The sequence below is a fragment of the Chrysemys picta genome, chromosome 1 (genome assembly GCF_011386835.1).
Source record: "Chrysemys picta bellii isolate R12L10 chromosome 1, ASM1138683v2, whole genome shotgun sequence".
Classification (NCBI taxonomy): domain Eukaryota; kingdom Metazoa; phylum Chordata; order Testudines; family Emydidae; genus Chrysemys; species Chrysemys picta.
Window position 1 is genome coordinate 191,273,647 of NC_088791.1, and position 20,162 is coordinate 191,293,808.

Below are 20,162 nucleotides of genomic sequence, written 5' to 3' on the forward strand. Positions count from 1 at the left end.
TTTCTCATTCATTCAGGAGTATAGTGTGGGTGCTCTCTTCCTACCTTGTACTTTTTTGTTGCCTATTTTATGTCCTCTTGCATGTTCACATCCTTCCTGGATGAACAGGTGGCATTTATTTCTACTTCTGTGATGGTACAAACCCATTTAATGCATGACTGTTGATGGCTTGTGACACCTCTTCACTGTTAGGTTTAGAAGAAGAGATTGCATCATGTGCTGCGCAGCATGTGCTGTTTGAGTGGGATTAGTTTCTTAAATAAGCAAAACCACATGAACTTTCCATGTTTTCTCTTTCATTAAACAGATATCTTTTAAATGTTGTCATCACAAATTGCATTACATGTTGTGTAGATTATTTATAACCTAAGATATCAATGAGCATAAAACTGCTGAAGCATTGTTCAGGAGTTCATTTCAGTCTTTGGTGGTTGGTTATGGTAAGACTGTACATATGGCTGCCTATTTAAGAATATGTATGAATGCAACTGTAGATTAGTTGGATATGAGATTATTTTTTATCTAGTCTAATACTTAAGTTTTCATAGGCAAATTAATTCTGCTAGTACCACCAAGTCAGAAGGTTAAAATGTTAAAACTTTGTGTACAGAAGACTTGTGGGCGGGGAAAGTAGTGTATCTTTTATGTACTTGTTTCTGACTTCTATATTTTCTTTCTACACAAGGCAACCTGGATATCTGGGCCATAACTGTGGAAGAGAGAGCTAAACATGATCAGCAGTTCCATAGTCTGAAACCAACATCTGGATTTATCACTGGTAATTAGATAGTTTTTCACATCTAATTCTATTTAATAATATCTAGAATTCATAGTAAATAAGTATGTACAAAAATTTATGGGAAAAATGCAGGTATGATTTTATTCATACTGTATTTCAACTCTCTGGTATCTCTCTGTCACATCAACGCCATCTCTTTTTGAATATTGCTGAAAACTTTGTGTCTTCTTCCTGGTTTATATCACTCGATTTTTCTCTTGTCATTCTTGCAGTCATACCTGATTCTCTAAAGCAATGCTACTCTATCTTGTAGAACTGCTTGTTATGTCACAATAATCATTGTCATAGAATCAGAACCACAGAATCATAGTGGGATGACTTGATGTTACTTAAATTAGATGACTGGCACCATTGCGATACATTGTCATGTTGATTGATCAATATACGCAAAAGACAGTCTAATTGTAAGTTGCACCTTTTTAAATAAAATCTGTTTAACAATTTAGTTAAACCAGTGCAAACCTCTGTATGGACAGCCTTGTATATCCATTTACAAGTGGCTTATATCAGTTTAGCTTGTGAGGATTAAGCAATAAATCCACACACATGGCTTGCACAGGTCTCTTAAACCACTGCAGATCGGGCTTAACGCCACAAAGTAATATCAAGATCTTGTTCTGTGGCTGTTTGGTGGCTCTGTTTGGTTCTCTTTCCTCTCTCACCGCAGCTACATGTGGAGAAAGAGAATGGAGGGTGATATGTTGCCTTCCTTGCTATCCACCTGTTAGGAGGCATCCAAGAGTCTCCAGAGCCTCATCTGTGGCTCTAAAGAGCCACATGTGCCTCTCCCAGCATAGGTTGATTATTGCTGCTCCTCATATGACATTGTACAAAATCTGGTATGGTTCTGTGTGTAACTTAATTTTGTAAAAAATTTGATACATAATACTACTTGTAGTCTTTCTACTCCTTTCCTTCATAGATTATCCAATTTCCTTTCCAGGGACCTAATCCTACTGCACCTAACCCTAATGTGCTGTCTTGTCTTTCCCATCCTTACTCTTCTACCTTTACCAACCTGGACTGAAAATGGGAAACTACCTCAAAAATTTTGCTATTCCTTTTCTCAATGGCTAATTAGTCTGAAATGGTAACTGAAGAGTCCCTTACTCAATTGGTGCTGACGGGTCTGTATCGTACCTTAAATACTCATGAAAAAATTGAATGTTTTATGTTTGTATTGAAGGGAAATAGTATTTCCTGTGGAGAAAGTGTGTGCTTCCTTGATTTCACTGGGCAGATGATTCCAATAAAGAAAGAGCCTTTAAACATGGATTGGATAGCAGGAACCATGTTTCCTATTGTTCATCTCAATAGATTTTTCTGGAAAATGTTAATATCCAGTTAACTTTAAATTTGCACCAGTTGCTTCCATTTTAATATTTAAAGCATGGGGTGGATATCTTCCCCAATAGACACCCTTGATTCACCAGTACCTAAAATTACATCTGTAGTATTGCTTGTAGATTAAGTGATAAACTGAATTTAAATAATATTCTGTAGTATGCTCCATGTTACAATATATGCTTTTTAATGTTGCTATCTTTTGAATGTTTTGACTTATAATTTAACTTTTAGCTCTGTCTTCTGGGTATTATTAGCAGTCCTTTTGAAATGATGCCTTTCTAACTTATTTTACAGGTGATCAAGCTAGAAACTTTTTTTTCCAATCTGGATTACCTCAACCCGTGTTAGCACAAATATGGCAAGTATATTAAAAAAAACCTTCAGTTATATTGGAGCAAGTAATTCAATTACATACACTTAAGATGCTGCTATTTAAAATCACTTGCTTTGCTCAGCCCATAGGCTAAAAGTCAACAAGACAAAAGCCTTGTTGCTATGATCCAGCTGTGAATATTTTTAAAGTTACTAATATATTTAGTATGCCTCTTGCTGGAGGTAGCAATCTTATTGTGACATTTGTAACCAAGTGGTTTGGTAGGAGGTGTAAGAAGAGATCATATAAAATGTTTCCAGCTTTGTTAAACCAATATTAATATAGTCATAAAATGCAACAATTATTTTTTTTTAAATACTAAGGGCTGGTCCACACTGGGGCAGGGGATCGATTTAGGAAACGCAACTTCAGCTATGAGAATAGCGTAGCTGAAGTCGACGTTTCCTAGATCAAACTAAGTTTACTTACTGCGGGTCCACGTGGCGCAGGCAAGCTCCCCCGTCGACAGCACTTCCTCCTCTCGGCGAGCAGGAGTTACGCAGTCGACGGGGGAGTGCTTCTGGGATCGATTTATCGCGTCCAGATGAGACGCAATAAATCGATCCCAGAAGATTGATCTCTACCCGCCGAATCGGGCGGGTAGTGTGGACCTAGCCTAAGATACTAGATATACTAATGGACTGTTAAACCAGATCTAGACAATTGTCATAACATTTATAATCTGCATAAAATCTACTCTTATCATAGTTCAGTGATAATGGAGTTTAAGGCAGGAGAGGAGGAACAACGATTTTATTATTCCTGGGTGAGTGAACAAGTACAAATTTGCAAAGCTGTGTTAAACTGCTAATAAACCCCGTTGGAAACTGGTACCTAGTTTCTTCATGTAGGGCTTTCAAATTGCTACTGTTCCAAATCATATCTAACTTTGACTCAGAAATGCTAATTTTAATGAAAATCTTGAAGAAAATATATTCTCTTCCTACTTGACCTTCCTTCTAAACTGAGCAAAATGAATATGATTTTCCTTGGCACATTGCACTGGCAGTGGGGGAAGGGGGGAATCACTGTGTTGACATGGTATCTACATAGATGAAAGTTAACGTTAACCAGTAAATACAATGAGTTGTTTTCCATGGTATCTCCTTATTGTGGCAACTCTTACTTTTATACTAGTAGAAATGTCTCAGTATTTCATTCCCTTATGGAAAGAGTGGCTCTCTATGAAAAAGGAGAGTTATCTTGCAAGAAGACAGCTGCTTTGGAAATGAGTATCTGCCCTCTTGCTGCTTTATGACAAGGCTTGAAAGAGGGTGTGTGTGGGGTGTTTTTTTTTTTTTGCTTAATTTTCAACTGTTCTCAGCCAGATCTTTGGCCTATAATGCAATGGCAAGAAGGCAATTATATTGACAGCCAAAGGATGTCACAATAGTTGTTCAGAGTAATCTGAGATGTAAAGAAACAAGAAATTGTGACCTCCCCCCATTTGAGGGGTAAGATACTCCAAAGGACATCTTTATGTGGTGGAATAAACAATCAGTAATATAGTTTCCAAAGGTCTTGTGATAGCTTCAAATCTTTGTGCTTATTCATGTGGATCCATTGTCACTTCTTGGTCTGAGAGACTTTTGGCTTCCATGGCGGAAGTGTGTGTGTGTGTGTGTGTGTGTGTAGTACTTATGTAAGAAAAGCTTCATGAGTTGTCACAAGATCTATTCAGTGGATTCATCTGCCTCAGTCTTTAGCTCAAGTGCTCTGTTCGCTGTTTCAGACTATAGGTCCAGATCTTTGTATGTGGGAAGAAAGCTATTTACAATCCTTAGTTTTCTATCTGTATTCTCCATTTCCCTGTCTAGTTGGAGTTCACCACTGACAAAACCCCCAGTTTGTTAGGACTGCCACACTGTCATTTTCTATGAAGTTTATAGAATCTATAAGAAAAAGTTAAAACAAAAACAAAAAGCAACTTAAGGCCCCCAATTCTGCAAATGTTTAATTACATGTGTATCTTTACTTGCCTAGTTATTTCCAAGGTCTTCATTAGGGCTACTTGCTTGAGGTAAAGTTTTGCATATGATAGTGTTGGCAGGATTGGGGCCTGACTCATTAACTTGTTAGATTCATGGCTCCAAAAACCAAGTCTGATGTAATGCAAAGTCGCATCTGCTTTTATAGATTCTTTTGTTAGCTATGGAAGCACTTGTGTGGGGAAATACAGCTGTGAGGCAGGAATTGCAGAGGGTTTGGCCTTGTTGACTGATAGTTCAGACAGGCTTCAGATCTGTTACAGGAGGAGTAATGCATTTTAGAATTGTCAAAGATATATCATCTCATAATTTTAAAAAAATCTGGCTTGCATATCTTTAAAAATATCTTCAAGTTTGATTTTAAAAGGTATAGTTCTCTTTTAAATTTGGTGAAAACTGGATTGCTATTTTGAGTAATGCAAAATCTGTTTTCACTAAAATAGAATGTCAGGAAAAGCTACCTAGTTGAAATGGTGTTTAAACATCTTCTGCTCAACAGAGCTATTTTGAAAATATTTTGAAGCTGCAGTAATTTGTTTTTAGACGTGAGACTACATGAAGGCTGTATTATAAAATTAAAATAGCAATTCAGTTCTTAACAAAACATCTGTGAGAATGTTGGGAGTTTTGTAGCTCAGCCCGAGGAGCTGCTATGGTTTATCATGACAATTCTTCGGATGGTCTACTTTTTTCAGGCTTTGTTGTCTGTCAACCCAGTAATCTATAAAGTGTCTAAAAAGTCTTTGAAATGAGACCGTAATGATTCAGAAGGTAAGAACTATTTTTAACAAGGCCATAATCTGGATTTCTTCCAAAACCCTGTTCCTCCTCCTGAAATCCTCCACCCAGTCCCCTCATCTCTAGCTTAGTTTAAACTAGTACTGGAAATAATCAGTGCAAGCTGCTGCTTATTATATTCAGAGTTCTGCAGCGAACATTAAAATAGTTTGTAGATTTACCCTCTTCTGACACCTGCTTTCCTCCTAATAGTGTCAAATTTGTGGAAGCTAGAGGAATGATGGGAAAATGTTATGGTAGGGCAGACCCTGGGATTTTACTATTTAATGTATACAGTAGTATAATGACACTCAAAACTTAATTCCTGCGGTTGTGTTTGAGTTTCATGGTTTAGGATGAATATGGGAATTTAAGGCTAGCTTTAGTCCAGATCTTCAGTTGCATTAGAACTTCCTTGCTGGAGTGTGTAACATCTAAAAATAACCTTCAGAAAGATATTTTTGTAGTTTAATAAGCCATGCTCTAAGTAACACAAATCCTGCCTGCCCAATCCTTGCCCTCACCATCAATCTCGCAGATGGGAACATTGCAGAGATTCCACTGCAAGGTATGGGGAAGATGGTAGTGCCGCTTCTACCAAAGTGTAGGCGAGGAGAGATTTGTGTGAAGAGGACCCCTTTTGCACCTAGATTTTGGGGGTCTGATTCAGCCTTTTGCAATTATCCAAGTAAAAGAATCTACAGTTATGAACGCAGGAACATTTTATAGATCTAATAAATCTGTAATCAATTTACTGTCCTACGCTGGTTTCCAGCCAGGTCTCAAATAAATGAATTAACGTACATTAAGTTCTTCCTAATTTTGTTATAACCGGATACTTTGTGTTTTGTGGAACAGTGAAATGTAGGTGGTGGTTACTGTCAGATACTCACAGAACTCCAGGCATAGCTTTGTATTTCTGCTAGCACACTGCAATCATTTAAATGTGTGTAAGTACTATTGCCTTCTAGTTGTACTTCATTTTCCTGAAGTTTGTGTGAAGTTGAGTAAAATAGCAAAACTGTTCAACTACAGCAAATGAGTAGAATAGCAGGAAAGACATTAACTAGAGATGAAAGATTTTATTGACTAAATGGGTAGACAGGAGTTTTCTCATTCAGTGAACATAATTGGAATTGTCATATCTTGTTTCTGATTATTATTAATTGCACATAGAAGGAAACTATGTAGATTAAAAATGTATTGTCCAAAATGTGGGAAACTACTAATGAAATAATATCACCTAGTTAGATATAATGCTTTCCATTAGTAGATCTCAAAGCGCTTTCAAAGGAGATCATTATCATGTAATGTCTGAATGAACCAGTCACATACAATGTGATGATACTTAATAGGATTCTCATTGTCAGGTGTATGGCAGTAGTTTGTAAATAAAAGTTGATTATGTAGTTGTAGAAGCCTTCTGGGCAGAACAAATAAGCACTGTTACAAAGGCATGTGCTTAAATATTTTACACCCCACCCCCGCTATTGTACCACTATATCCCAGCATCGGAAATCACTTAATTGCTTGAACTGACAGTGCCAATTGGATAGGCTCAGCAGAACTGACTTCTACATATGAAAAGTGAGAGAGCTGTTTAATGGGGAAACCACCAATTGCTCAGAGTGTGATCAAAGAAATCTCTCAGAGTAGCTTTCTTCAGGCAGTCTCTTTCGGTGATTTATCTTTATGGTTAACCACCTGAGGCCACATATACAAACATTTTTTTTTCCTACCTACCAGTTACAACTTGGGGTCTGAATAAAGGATGACTAAACCCTGAAGAAAACTTTAATCAGAATAAACATGCTTTTCTTTTGAGCATGCTTGTAGCCTGAGTGGCCTTTTTATTTGCCCTCTCCAGCCATAGGGAAATGTCCACTCTGATCTTCTTGTCGAAACTTAAACTATGCATTTCTTCAATAAAGGAATGATGTTTTAGTTCAGTACAGCAGTTGTGGGGTAATATGCACAAGGCTGAAGTCTAATTGATAGTAATTTGCTATTTGAACTCTCAGTTGATTAGTGGCTCTACTCTAACTATGTTTGGAGTTCTTCCTATCTGGTTCATCATATAGTTTTTTTTTTTTTTTTTTTAAAGTATTCTGTACAGCATGTGTCTGGTTGCTTGTGACAAATGTATCTGTATTCCCAGTAGAGTAGCAAAAGGCAAAAAGACTTTAGGGAAGTTAATCAAACTCTCGGTATACATACACACCAATATATAGGACTATAGGGAGACATCACACTTGGTAGCTGGCAGAAAATGGACAGCCCTAATGAATTAGGCTATGTAACAAGTCTACTTTGCTTTTTAACTTTTTCCAGGAGCAATTCTGTTCCTTCTAGCAAAAACTCCATCTTTGTTATAATCTATAAAGTTCCCTTCCTGTTGCCTACAACTTGTCGGGGGGAGGTTCTCTTGCCTGCAGTAAGGTTCCCTCAAACCTCTAACATTCTCAGTCTGATATAAATATCTTGTATTTTAATTCTCTTTGGGCTAGTCTACACTGGCAGTGGCAGTGCTTTAACATGGCTTGTGTAGTTGCGGCAGAGCGCACTCCAAAAAACCCACTTCCACGAGGGGCGTAGTGACCAGCTTTGGGAGCCCAGCGCTGGTGCACTGTCTACACTGGCGCTTTACAGTGCTGAAACTTGCTGCGCTCAGGGGGGGGTGTAGACAAGCCCTTTGCTCATACAGCAGGAGATACTGACTTCTTATCTCAATTTCTGGCAGTTAAGTAACTATTGTTTCAGGGAGGCCTCCATCATGGTGAGGTTGTGAGAGGAGGAGGAGACGTACCCTATCTTACCCTCTCAAAAAAAGCATAATTCTTCCATTAGTCTGGGTTGGTTTTGCTCATCTCATCTCTTCATTCTGACTGTTGGGAACTACTTACTTAGCTGCCATGTCACTGCCACACAGAGCCTTTAGAGCAGCTGAAGCTATATCATACTAGCAACTTTATAAGTAATGACTGAAATGTACATACTCAGTTCTGTTGATGCTACTAATTAGTCTTTAGAAATCTCAGCCAGTTATATCCAGCTACTGAACAGCAGGCAACATTCATCTGGAATATTTGAGTGAACTTCCCTGGGCGAGAGATGAGAGAGAAGGCATGGGGGGGGGGGCAGTCTCTGTAGCAAGTGCTCTTGCCTCTGGAATTCTCTTCCACTAGAAATATGCGTACTAGCTGGGCCACATTCAAGAAGTGCTTCCGTTTCTAACTCTAAATTCCGGAGCCCTTAGCATACAGAGATGGCTTTCTCATTCCTCTCTGTAAGTTTGTAGTGCCAGATTTTTTGACTGGTGTAAATCAGCATTTTTAAAAAAAATAGGAAAAAAAAGCTTGGTTAGTTTTGAATCAAAACTGAATTAGGTAGTTTTTTCTCATTGTAATGAAAAACAGGAAATTTTGTTCAAGTCAAATAAAATGTTTTGAATGTCAGTTTGAAGTGACATCTTTTAAAATTTTTGTTTTCAGAGAGGGTTTTTAGCAGAAATTACTTGCCAAATTTGACCTGAACTCTTAAATAGTTTTGGTGCCCCGAAAAAGTAATTTTGGGGTGGATTTATCATTTGCAGAGCCAGGCTACATGGAAGACAATGGAGCTAGGCTGATTTGCACTTGCTGAAAATCTGGCCCATAGTGTTATGGAGGACTGGGAGTTTCCCTGTTCTTGGCGAAATATTGCTTGTCATCTCAACCATGTCTAGTATGCCTCGAGAGTACACTGATGGCACTGATATAGCAACAAATTGGCTTCAGGTTCTGTCTTACAAATTTCCCCAGCTTTGCCTCCAGTCATGTGGGCAAAGTGTTTACCTGCTCAGTTATTGAACTTCATTAATTATTGCCAATCCAGGAAGGTCCTTTTGATGACCCTTAATTTACTTACATAAATACTTTCCTTGGTGCTGATTTAATTGTAAATAAACTCAGAGTTTAACTAGACTGCCTAGCCTATCAGCTGGGCATCTGGTCACAGTATTGTGTTGCCCCTTCCATGGCCTATAATCTCTATATCTATATCTATATATATTATTTTTAGTTTGAAATAATCCTAAAATTTTGTACTGGAGTTAGAATAATTTTTATTCTCTCTAAGGAAAGCAACATAATGCAACTCTTAATTTATGATTGCTTAAATCATTAACATGCGTTTACTTTTTTTATTTTTGTTCCCAGTTGCAGGAGCTAGTGTTGTCACTCTTCATCCCCTCCTGTCCTCCCCACCCCCTGCTGCGCACTGTTTTCTTAAACAGTCCACTTTTTGTTTCTTCATTTGATGTACTGTAAAGTCAGAGACTACTCTACATGAAAGCCTATTCAAAAACTGGCCTCAATGTTTTATACTTACACTATTGTCTAACTGAAAAACTCATTTGTATACTCCGCTATAATGGTGTTTAGTACAGAGCATGCATTTAAAGAGCAATTTATTATAGGACTAGCTGAAGTACAAATTTGTTGACTAAGTCATTTGGATCCCTGTGGTGCTGTGTGCAGTACCATGTCGCTTTAATTTGTGCAATTTAGCAAAGTTTCTGTAGAATTACACTAATCCTTTTCTTTCACCTTACCATACTATAGCTCCCTTATGGAGTGAAATATAACTTAGAAAATCACAATTTCATCATTCAAAGGAAGATATTGAGAAGTTTTCAGTTTATTCTTTAAATGGTGGCTTAGTAACCCTGGTTCTGCTCTACAGAATTCCTCTTTAAATGGGAATCAGATGATTCTTGAGTTTCTTGGTATGTGTGGGGTTTTTTCTTTGCTTGTGGGAGACTTCACAAGGTCATAATTTGTAAATCCTACTTATTTGTAGGGCACTGGCTGACATGAACAACGATGGGAGGATGGACCAGATGGAGTTTTCTATTGCTATGAAACTTATCAAACTAAAACTACAAGGTTATCAGCTCCCCTCTGCACTCCCTTCTGCCATGAAGCAGCCTCCCATTGCTATTACTGGTGCACCAGGGTTTGGTAAGAGCAGAATTTGTTTCTAGTTTTGTGGTATGATAACCTCTCTAAAAGTTTTTGTTTGGGGTGTTTATATTTTGATTTATTTCAATTTCTAAAATTGGAAAAGGTACTACTTTACAATCAAAATGATATATAGTTTAAAAACAGCCTAATGAGCCTGGCTCCTTAGCATCCAGGCATAATCAATAACCAGTCAGTTTTTCCTACTCCATTTCAGACCTTGCTTCTCTCCCTCTGTATTCTCACCAAATATTAGGAAAAGCAGATGGGCCTTGCACCATTCTGTGAAGATCAACCGAGCTGGGCTGTTTCAGACCAAGGGGAGTGAATGAATTCCGAAGTTGGGGGCCCTCAATGAGACCACCTTGCTGGCAGTTTTCTTAGGTCTTCATTAATGGGTTCCAGCTCTAATACCTCTGCCACAGTTACGATCAGCGATCTTGATTTAATTTAAACAGAATAGTGTGGGAGCAGTCCACACCTGTTGGCCTATGCAAAGAGTGGCATTAATAATATCCAGACTGGCTACTGCTTCTCTTGTTCTTGTAACTGGTATTGCTGAAGTGGTCGTGACACCAAAGAGAGGATTGGGTAATGCAGGATTGAAATAAATGGGTGGGTCAAAGCCTGGGACCTCATGCTTAACATGTTGAGTTTCTTCTGCATTCTGGTGTTGAGAGCCACTTTACATGTAACCTTTAGTTTGCAACATCTCATCATCAGATGCCTGGTAATTGTGATCACCATAAAGAGTGAATTAAATAATGTACAGAAGCTCCGTTCCGTTTCGAAATGCCTTGCGTAAGTCGAGTTTTGCGTAAGTCGGGAATGTATCTCCGACAACTACGCCAAAAAAAAAAACCCACCAAAGGGCACTTACGGAACTTTTTCCGTAAGTCAGGTTTGCGCAACCCGGGGAGCATCTGTTTTTGGTAAGTGTTGCAACTAAACTCTCACCCTTTAAAGCCTGTATATCTGCTAATTAGTTATTTTTTCCCCCCTCCCCCCACACCAAACTTTTGCTGTTTGGTTTCTAAGTGAAGTTCAAAATAACAAATATTGTACTTAAGGAAGAAAAAGCATAATAAAGATTGAAATTTAACTTATTATGAAGCAAGAAATCCAGCAAATAATTAGATTTTTCTTCTCCTAGCTCCACTGTAGACATGCTCCCAGCTGCATGCACGTAGCCTCACCTCTTTCCCCAGTGGAATCACTGAATCTCCTTGACCTCCATTTGTCATCTGTGCAGCTGTGCTCATACCTAAAATCTCATATTACTGTGCTTTACCCTATTAGCTTTGCATTGCTTTGTTTTGGCAGTAGGCTGCGAGCAGTTCTCCTGAAACTCATTCTTTTTGGACGGTGGCTAAATGTAGATTTTCGGTTCTCTACTCACCAGTGTTTGACAGTACCGCTCTTCATCTAGCACACAGTGAACAATTTTCTATAGCAAATTCTTATATTTCTTTGGTTAGCACTGCAGTCACATAATCCTATTGTGATGGGTTGGATCACAGAACCCCCCCCTGAGAACTGCCACCCAGTGTGCCAAGACTACTTCTATCCCTGTTTTCCCTGCCAGCTCAGGACTCCAGCACCCTGTCTTGCTGAGCCAGACACTCCCGTCTGCTCCAACACAGACCCAGGGTCTGAATTACTTGCCCCAAAGCTGCAGGTTTACATGAAAACAGCCCACAGAAGTGTGCTTGTCTTTAGCACTCAGATGCCCAACTCCCAATGGGGTCTAAACGCAGATAAGCGTTATACAGGGTAAAACGGATTTATGCAGGGTAAACTCATAAATTGTTCGCCCTCTATAACACTGGTGGAGAGATGTGCACAGTCATTTGCTCCCCCAGGTATTAACACATACATTGAGTTAATTAATAAGTAAAAAGTGATTTTATTAAATACAGAAAGTAGGATTCAAGTGGTTCCAAGTAGTAACAGACAGAACAAAGTAAGTCACCAAGCAAAATAAAATAAAATGCGCAAATCTATGTCTAATCAAACTAAATACAGATAACCTCACCCTTAGAGATGCTTCAGAAAGTTTTTTCCTCAGACTGGACACCTTCCAGGCCTGGGCACAATTCTTTCCCCTGGTACAGCTCTTGATTCTTCATGATGGCTCCTCTCTCTCCCCTTGTTCTGTACCCCCCCCCCCTATATATCTTTTGCTTAAAGCGGGAATCCTTTGTCACTCTGGGTTCCCCCCCCCCCCCCCCACTGGAAAAGCACCAGGTTAAAGATGGATTCCAGTTCAGGTGACATGATCACATGTCACTGCAAGACTTCATTACCCACTTGCCAGCACACACACATACAGGAAGACTCACAGGTAAAAACACAGCCATCTGCAGACAATGGTCCTGGTTAATGGGAGTCATCAAGATTCCAAACCACCATTAATGGCCCACACTTTGCATAATTACAGTAGGCCCTCAGAGTCATATTTTATATTTCTAGTTTCAGATACAAGAGTAGTACATTTATACAAGTAGGATGATCACATCCAGTAGATTATAAGCTTTGTAATGATACCTTACAAGAGACCTTTTGCATGAAGCATATCCCAGTTACATTATATTCACTTATCATATTTTTATAAAACCATATAGACTGCAACATCACACCTATAATATACATACACTATGAAATATTATGCCCTGCTCCCTAAACCATTTCATGTTGCCATCACTATCTGAGAGCTTGGTAACCCTGGGATTTTTTAGAGTCTTTATCTTCACCTCAGCCTGCTATCTAGTTCTAGGTTTATTGTTGTATAACTCTGCAGTCTGCAAACTCCTTAAATTCATTTCTGATACAAATGATTCTAAATCAGAAAAATGTCTACTTTTTCTTGTATGCAGGTATTGGGGGCATTGTCAGCATGCCATCTCTTACAGCTGTAGCCCCAGTACCAATGGCGTCCATTCCAGTAGTAGGAATGTCTCCACCTTTAGTATCTTCTGTTCCTACAGCAGCAGTGCCTCCCCTGGCTAATGGAGCTCCTGCTGTTATACAACCTCTGCCTGCTTTTGCTCATCCTGGTATGCTGCATACTGACACTATATATTTACTTTTTTTCTGTTAAATTGTTGAGCAATTTTCTTTGTATCCAAAAAGCGAGAATATGGTATTAGTAACTTATTATTTAAAATAATTGCTTTATTTAGGGAATACACTAATAGGATTAAAAAAAGTTTTAAACCTTAAACAGAAAACTTAAACCTTCAGTAGAAGATATCTAGATTTATTATATTTTAAAACTACGTAGATTTTTTGGCTATTTCTATACACAAACCAACAATCACCATGAATGAAACGTTAGCACTCTAGTAAAAGTACAATAAAATTAGCTTGCCCATCATCCAGAATTGATACCTACACATTGGTACTCCTTACCTATTTGTAACCATTAAGATAATACTGTTCTTTGGATTATTTTCAAAGTACCAGAATATACAGTATGCCAATTTTTATTTTATAAAGTAAGCTGCTCTTGAATGTATCAACCAGATTTATATAAAGAATGCAAATTCAGGAAGTCGTGAAGGTGATGTGTGTTCTATTTTTTGTGGGGCAGAGGAGAGGTTGCTAATTTATTTTTGTATTGGGAACATTACCTAAAAAAACTCCAAACTGATTTTAAAATCATAATACTTGTTTTGTGGGGTTAGCAGTTAGTTGTCTATCATTGTGAATTGTACAGATATGTTTCAAATTTACTTTTCAGAATTAACATTATTCTTACTATTACAGCCACATTGCCAAAGAGTTCTTCGTTTAGTAGATCTGGACCTGGGTCACAGTTAAACGCTAAACTGCAAAAGGCACAATCATTTGATGTGGCTAGGTAAGTAAGTGTAGAGTGTCTGTGCATGTGTGAAATATGCTGTAGCAGGCAGTACTGCCTTAGACTCTAATAGCTTAATACCATTCTTCATTAAACTTCACTTCTGTAATTAAGAAAATCAAGACTTGTCAAGTTATTACTTCAGAGATTTAATAGAATATCTTCTTTAAATGTGAAATACCAGATTAGTTACAAACCATTGAAATAGAGCATTTAACTGTTTTTTAAGTTTCAAATCACATTACAACATGAGGCTTTTGAGTGTGTACAGAAAAGTTTGCTTCCTTTCATATCACAAGGCCCCTCCTTTTGTGCTGCAGAAAGATAACACATTTTTCTTAGAAAATAAAGAGAAGTAGTTTCAGAAGTAAAATATTAAAATGTGGGAACTGTGGGAGTGCTGTCCAGAGACTAATTCTTCCTTGTAAGTTTTTCCTTATATGTAAGAATTTATTAAAAACTGGTCCAAGGAGACATAAAATATTGACTTAGAGAACTTCAAAGAGGGAGGGGAGTTAATAGTTGCAATATAGTGTTGAGGACTAAACAGTTGCTCAAATTCCTGTGGATTTCAGGGAAGAAAATAATTGCTTCTTCACATGCCATTTTTAAGTGTTTTAAATTTTGTTTGGCTTTTAATCTTAGCTCTCCAGGTAAATTGTCCTTGGAAATTTCTTTTGTGTCACAGTATGAGATGCTAAATGTCACTATTACTTTGTCTGTAAATGAGATTAAAAATGCCTGCAACTCAAACCTTTGTTTGTCTCAGAGTATTGTTGGGAGCACAGTGGAAGCAGTATGCTCTAATCCCCACACGGGGAGGGGAGTGTACCCCTTCCACCAGTGTGAAGTAATAGTTATTAGCTCCATAGGGACTGACATCTAGGACTCTTTAGGTAAAAGAACTGGATATTCCTTAAGACAGCTATCACAGTTATAAGGCAAACTTCACCTCTGACTCTCTGGTCTTCTAGAGCTGGGTGAGATACGGTTTTCCTTTCCTGTAAAACCTTTGAGATTTCAAAAATTTTCCTGTTACATATTGGGATGAACCTGAGACATTTTGAAGTTTTGAGGTGGAAGAGAATAGGAGAGTGGGCAGACTATTCAGGGATTGATTTCTCTAAATATCTCCTGTTGGAGCTGTTCCACTGTATATGAAAAGTATTCACTGGACCAGAGAGACACTAACTTTATAGTCCAGCGAATAGTGCAGTCACTTGGGATGTGGGAGACCCAGGCTAAAGTCCGTGCTTTGAGTCAGACAGAATGCCCTAACCGTCATGCTATTAGCTATTCTGTGGTGATTAGTCTCTCTCATTTTGATCAGAAATTCCATCATTTAAACAGGTATGGTCCCACAAAGTTTTGGTTTTGATGAATTGGCATTTTCTGATGAGAAAACATTTTTAGTAGGGCTGTCAATTAATTGCAGTTAATTTGTTTTGAATTAATTTGAGTTAACTCAATTAAAAAATTAATTGTGATTGCAGTTTTAATCACACCATTAAAGAATACCAATTTAAATTTATTTTAAATATTTTGGATGTTTTTCTACATTTTCAAATATACTGATTTCAATTACAACACAATACAAAGTGTAGTGTGTTCACTTTATATTATATTTGCACTATAAAATATGATAAACAAAAGTATTTTTCAATTCACTTTATACAAGTACTGTAGTGCAGTCTCTTTATCATGAAAGTGCAATTTACAAATGTCGGGGGGGTTTTTCCCCCTGTTACATTGTTTTGGTTTTGAGTGCAGTTATGTAAAACTTTAGCACCTACAAGTCTATACTGCTGATGACTGGTTCTGCTCGATAACTATTCAAAGCAGTGCAGACTGATGCATGTTCATTTTTCATCATCTAAGTCAGATGCCACCAGGTTAATTTTCTTTTTTGGTGGTTCAGGTTCTGTAGTTTTCCGAATCAGAGTGTTGCTCTTTTAAGACTTCTGAAAGCATGTTCCATGCCTTGTCCCTCTCAGATTTTAGAAGGCACTTCAGATTTCTGAAACCTTGGGTCAAGTGTTATAGCTCCTTTTAGAAATCTTATATTGGTACCATCTTTGCATTTTTTCAAATCTTATATTGGTACCTTCTTTGCATTTTTTCAAATCTGCAATGAAAGTGTTCTTATATTGAACATATGCTGAGTTGTCATCCAAGACTGCCATAACACGAAATATATGGCAGAATGCAGATAAAACCACAGAGCAGGAGACCTATAATTCTCCCCCAAGGAGTTCAGTCACAAATTTAATTAACACATTATTTTTTTAATGATAGCCATCAGTATGGAAGCATGTCCTCTGGAATGGTGGTAAAAGCATAAAGGGACATACGAATGTTTAGCATGTAAACATGGCATGTAAACACCTTGCAATGCCAGCTGCAAAAGTGCCATGCGAATGCCTGTTCTCACTTTCAGGTGACATTGTAAATAAGAAGTAGGCAGCATTATCGCCTATAAATGTAAACAAACTTGTTTCTCTTAGCAATTGGCTGAACAAGAAGTAGGACTGAGGGGACTTGTAGGCGCTAAAGTTTTACATTGTTTTATTTTTGAATGCAGTTTAAAAAAAAATCTACATTTGTAAGGTGTAAATATTTGTAAACAAAAATAATATAAAGTGACTACTGTATACTTTGTATTCCATGTTGTAGTTGAAATCAATATATTTGAAAATGTAAAAAAAAGATCCAAAAATATTTAAATAAAATGGTATTCTGTTATTGTTTAACTGTGCAATTTAAAACTGCGATTAATCATGATTAATTTTTTTAATCGTTTGACAGCCCTAACTTTTAGAGTTCTAGCACGAGCCCCACTACACTGAATCTGTTGACCTGTGCTGCAGTTCTTGTTCCCACCATTGGCTCCAAAATGCAGTGTAGACATACCTTCTCAGACTTGAGCTCTGGGCTGCTGTTCCCTGTGATCAGTCATGATTATCTTAGCAGGCCTGACTTCTCTTCAGTGCCTGCAGTTCTGTTCCCTCTGGGAACAGACACCGTGCTTTAAGAAGGCGCTCTATCCACTCATTACCAAAGTATTACTTGGAACCAAAATGTTTTAGAGAACAGATCTTAAAACTATAAATTAATCTCTACACATTGCTGCCTCTCTAAAGCTTAACATTGCAGGTAGCAGGAAAGGTCCGTTTTCTTCAGACTCCCTCCATAGATCTGTTCTCTGTGTCAGCCTGTCCCCCCTTGACACCTCTTCACAGTTGACAGCTCCTCCATTCCTCTCTTTTTGACTGTTCAGTGTTTGTTTGGAGGATACTTGTCTAGATCCATTGTGACAGGTTTTAGAGTGGTAGCCGTGTTAGTCTGTATCAGCAAAAAGAATGAGGAGTATTTGTGGCACCTTAGAGACTAACAAATTTATTTGGGCATAAGCTTTCGTGGGCTAAAACCTACTTCATCAGATGCACACAGTGGAAAATACAGTAGGAAGACAGACACACACACACACACACACACACACACACACACACCATGAAAAAATGGGGGTTGCCATACCAATTCTAACGAGACTAATCAATTAAGGTGGGCTATTATCAATAGGAGGGAAAAAAAACTTTTGTAGGACTGTAAGCTTCCAGACAGCCCCCAACCTGAAGCAAATACCAGCAACCACACAACAAAAACACTAACCCAGGAACCTATCCTTGCAACAAAGCCCGTTGCCAACTCTGTCCTATTCAAGGTACACCATCATAGGACCTAACCACATCAGCCACATCATCAGGGGCTCGTTCACCTGCACATCTACCAATGTGGTATATGCCAGCATGCACCAGCAATGCCCCTCTGCCATGTACATGGGCCAAACTGGACAGTCTCTACGCAAAAGAATAAATGGACACAAATCAGACGTCAAGAATTTTATAACATTCAGAAACCAGTTAGAGAACACTTCAACCTCCCTCTCAATTACAGATCTAAAAGTCGCAATTTTTCAACAAAAAACTTCAAAAACAGACTCCAACGAGAAACTGCAGAACTGGAATTAATTTTCAAACTGGACACCATTAAATTAGTCTTGAATAAAGACTGGGAGTGGATGGGTCATTACACAAACTAAAAACTATTTCTCCATGCTAATTCCCCCCGTACTGTTACTCACACCTTCTTGTCAGCTGTTTGAAATGGGCCATCCTGATTATCACTACAAACGTTTTTCTTTCTCCTGCTGATAATAGCCCACTTTAATTGATTAGTCTCGTTAGAGTTGGTATGGCAACCCCCATTTTTTCGTGTGTATGTATTTATATAATAATCCTACTGTATTTTCCACTCCATGCATCTGATGAAGTGGGTTTTAGCCCACGAAAGCTTATGCCCAAATAAATTTGTTAGTCTCTAAGGTGCCACAAGTACTCCTCGTTCTTTTTGTAGATCCATTGTGTTGCTTTCCACATTGTTTTTCCCAGAGCCCCTTATTAAGCTACATCAATACAGGAAAGTCTTATAACTTGTTATACAATAACTTCACTGACCAGTTCACATGCACTGTTCATAAAACTATTATATCTTAATATTCTTAGATTATTATATAGCAGCTCCATATCTTTCACCACAGCCATCCAATACTGGGGAATAAACAGGAAGAGATTGCGGGGGACAAATGCACACAAATATGGTGGCTTTTCAGCGATCAATATTTTAAAAATCTTTTAAATTCACCTTTCATCACTTAAATTAAGACATTAATATGTTGTATTCCAGTGCAAAATGTAGATGTGCTTTTTTAAGATTAAAAGGAGCTTACAAGTTTAACAACTTCAATTTAAAATAAATATATAGTGCGGGGGGGGGGGGGGAGAATAAGGGATGCAGACTGGCTGAGGCAATGTTAGAATGGAAAATAAGAATCTCTACCAGTTTAGTGGTTTCAGTTCTTCTCAGGTCAGTAGGGAAAGTAGTTTCTATGCAATCTGTTCAGTGGCCTATTGGTCTCAGTCCAATTTTTACTGTGTCCTAGTGTCCTGGCATGTTTTGGCAGTCTTAATAGAGGACCAAGGGTTAAATGGGGCTGTAGACTGAACTAACATTTCATTCCTATACCTGCTTTCTCCAGTTCTTAGTATTGAGACACATTGGCAGGCTAGCATCACGAAACTGTCTCTGCAAATAGCTGACCTATTTAAAATACTTGTATTTACTGTTAGCTCTGTTTGTTTCTTTTCAGCTCTGTTTGTTTTTCCTAATCAGCCTCTGGTTGGTTGGTTGCTAGGCTGGAAAGACAGCTGGTTAAGGTTAGCATAAGATGAGATGCTGTTTCTACCAACTACATGGAGGGTTTCCAAGCATACAACTGAACAAAGATTTTGCATATCTTGAGTCTTCCAAAGCACATAGATTATTTACTTCTCTACCTTTCCGAAAAAGCAAAGCTATCTATGACAAGGCTGAATATTTGACCTAATTTGGGATAAGAAACATGCTTTTAAAATGCTGAACTGGCTGGGTCACTGTTCTCAATCACAACTTCAGTAGTGTGTCATATTTTTGAAGTAAGAGTTGGGAAAAATTGTTGAAAGAACAAATTCAGATGTCCTCCTGTAGCTTGAAACATTTAAGCGTAATTGAGTTTTTTCTCTCTCCCAATTCCAGTGTGCCTCCTGTAGCAGAATGGGCTGTTCCTCAGTCATCAAGACTGAAATATAGGCAGCTGTTCAATAGCCATGACAAAATGATGAGTGGACACTTAACAGGTATTAGAACAATTTTTATATTTTTTTATTTTTTGCTTCCATTTGATTGATTGATCTTTGACAATTATATGTCTGTTCATGTGGTGCTTAAATTGTGGAAGGCGAGTGACAGCTGAGTTCCCATAGTGAAATGCGAGGGGAAAAAATGCTTATTTTCTATATTATTTTCCATCCGCACTTTGATTACAATTGAGAGCAAACATATGATCATTTGTGAGTGGTTGCTACTTAGGGCATGTCTACACAGGGAAGTTAGAGTGTGAATTTATGGCACGCTAGCTACT

The 20,162-nt window shown here is 38.0% G+C and overlaps 1 protein-coding gene across 36 annotated transcripts in view; it reads left to right on the top strand.

The window, feature by feature from the left end:
* ITSN1 (intersectin 1) overlaps positions 1–20,162 on the top strand; it is a 200,261-nt gene that overhangs the window by 48,951 nt on the left and 131,148 nt on the right. For 26 of the 36 annotated variants that reach the window (XR_010600018.1, XR_010600015.1, XR_010600017.1 and 23 more), the window contains 6 exons: positions 686–778; positions 2,441–2,504; positions 10,124–10,284; positions 13,161–13,340; positions 14,053–14,146; positions 19,778–19,878. Coding sequence is in view for 33 of the 36 variants with exons in the window: in XM_065589903.1 (XP_065445975.1) it covers positions 686–778; positions 2,441–2,504; positions 10,124–10,284; positions 13,161–13,340; positions 14,053–14,146; positions 19,778–19,878 (693 nt within the window). In the remaining 3 variants the exon portion in view is untranslated. The remainder of the gene's footprint in view (positions 1–685; positions 779–2,440; positions 2,505–10,123; positions 10,285–13,160; positions 13,341–14,052; positions 14,147–19,777; positions 19,879–20,162) is intronic. The other 10 variants (XM_065589957.1, XM_065589962.1, XM_065589956.1 and 7 more) reach the window with 2 other exon arrangements.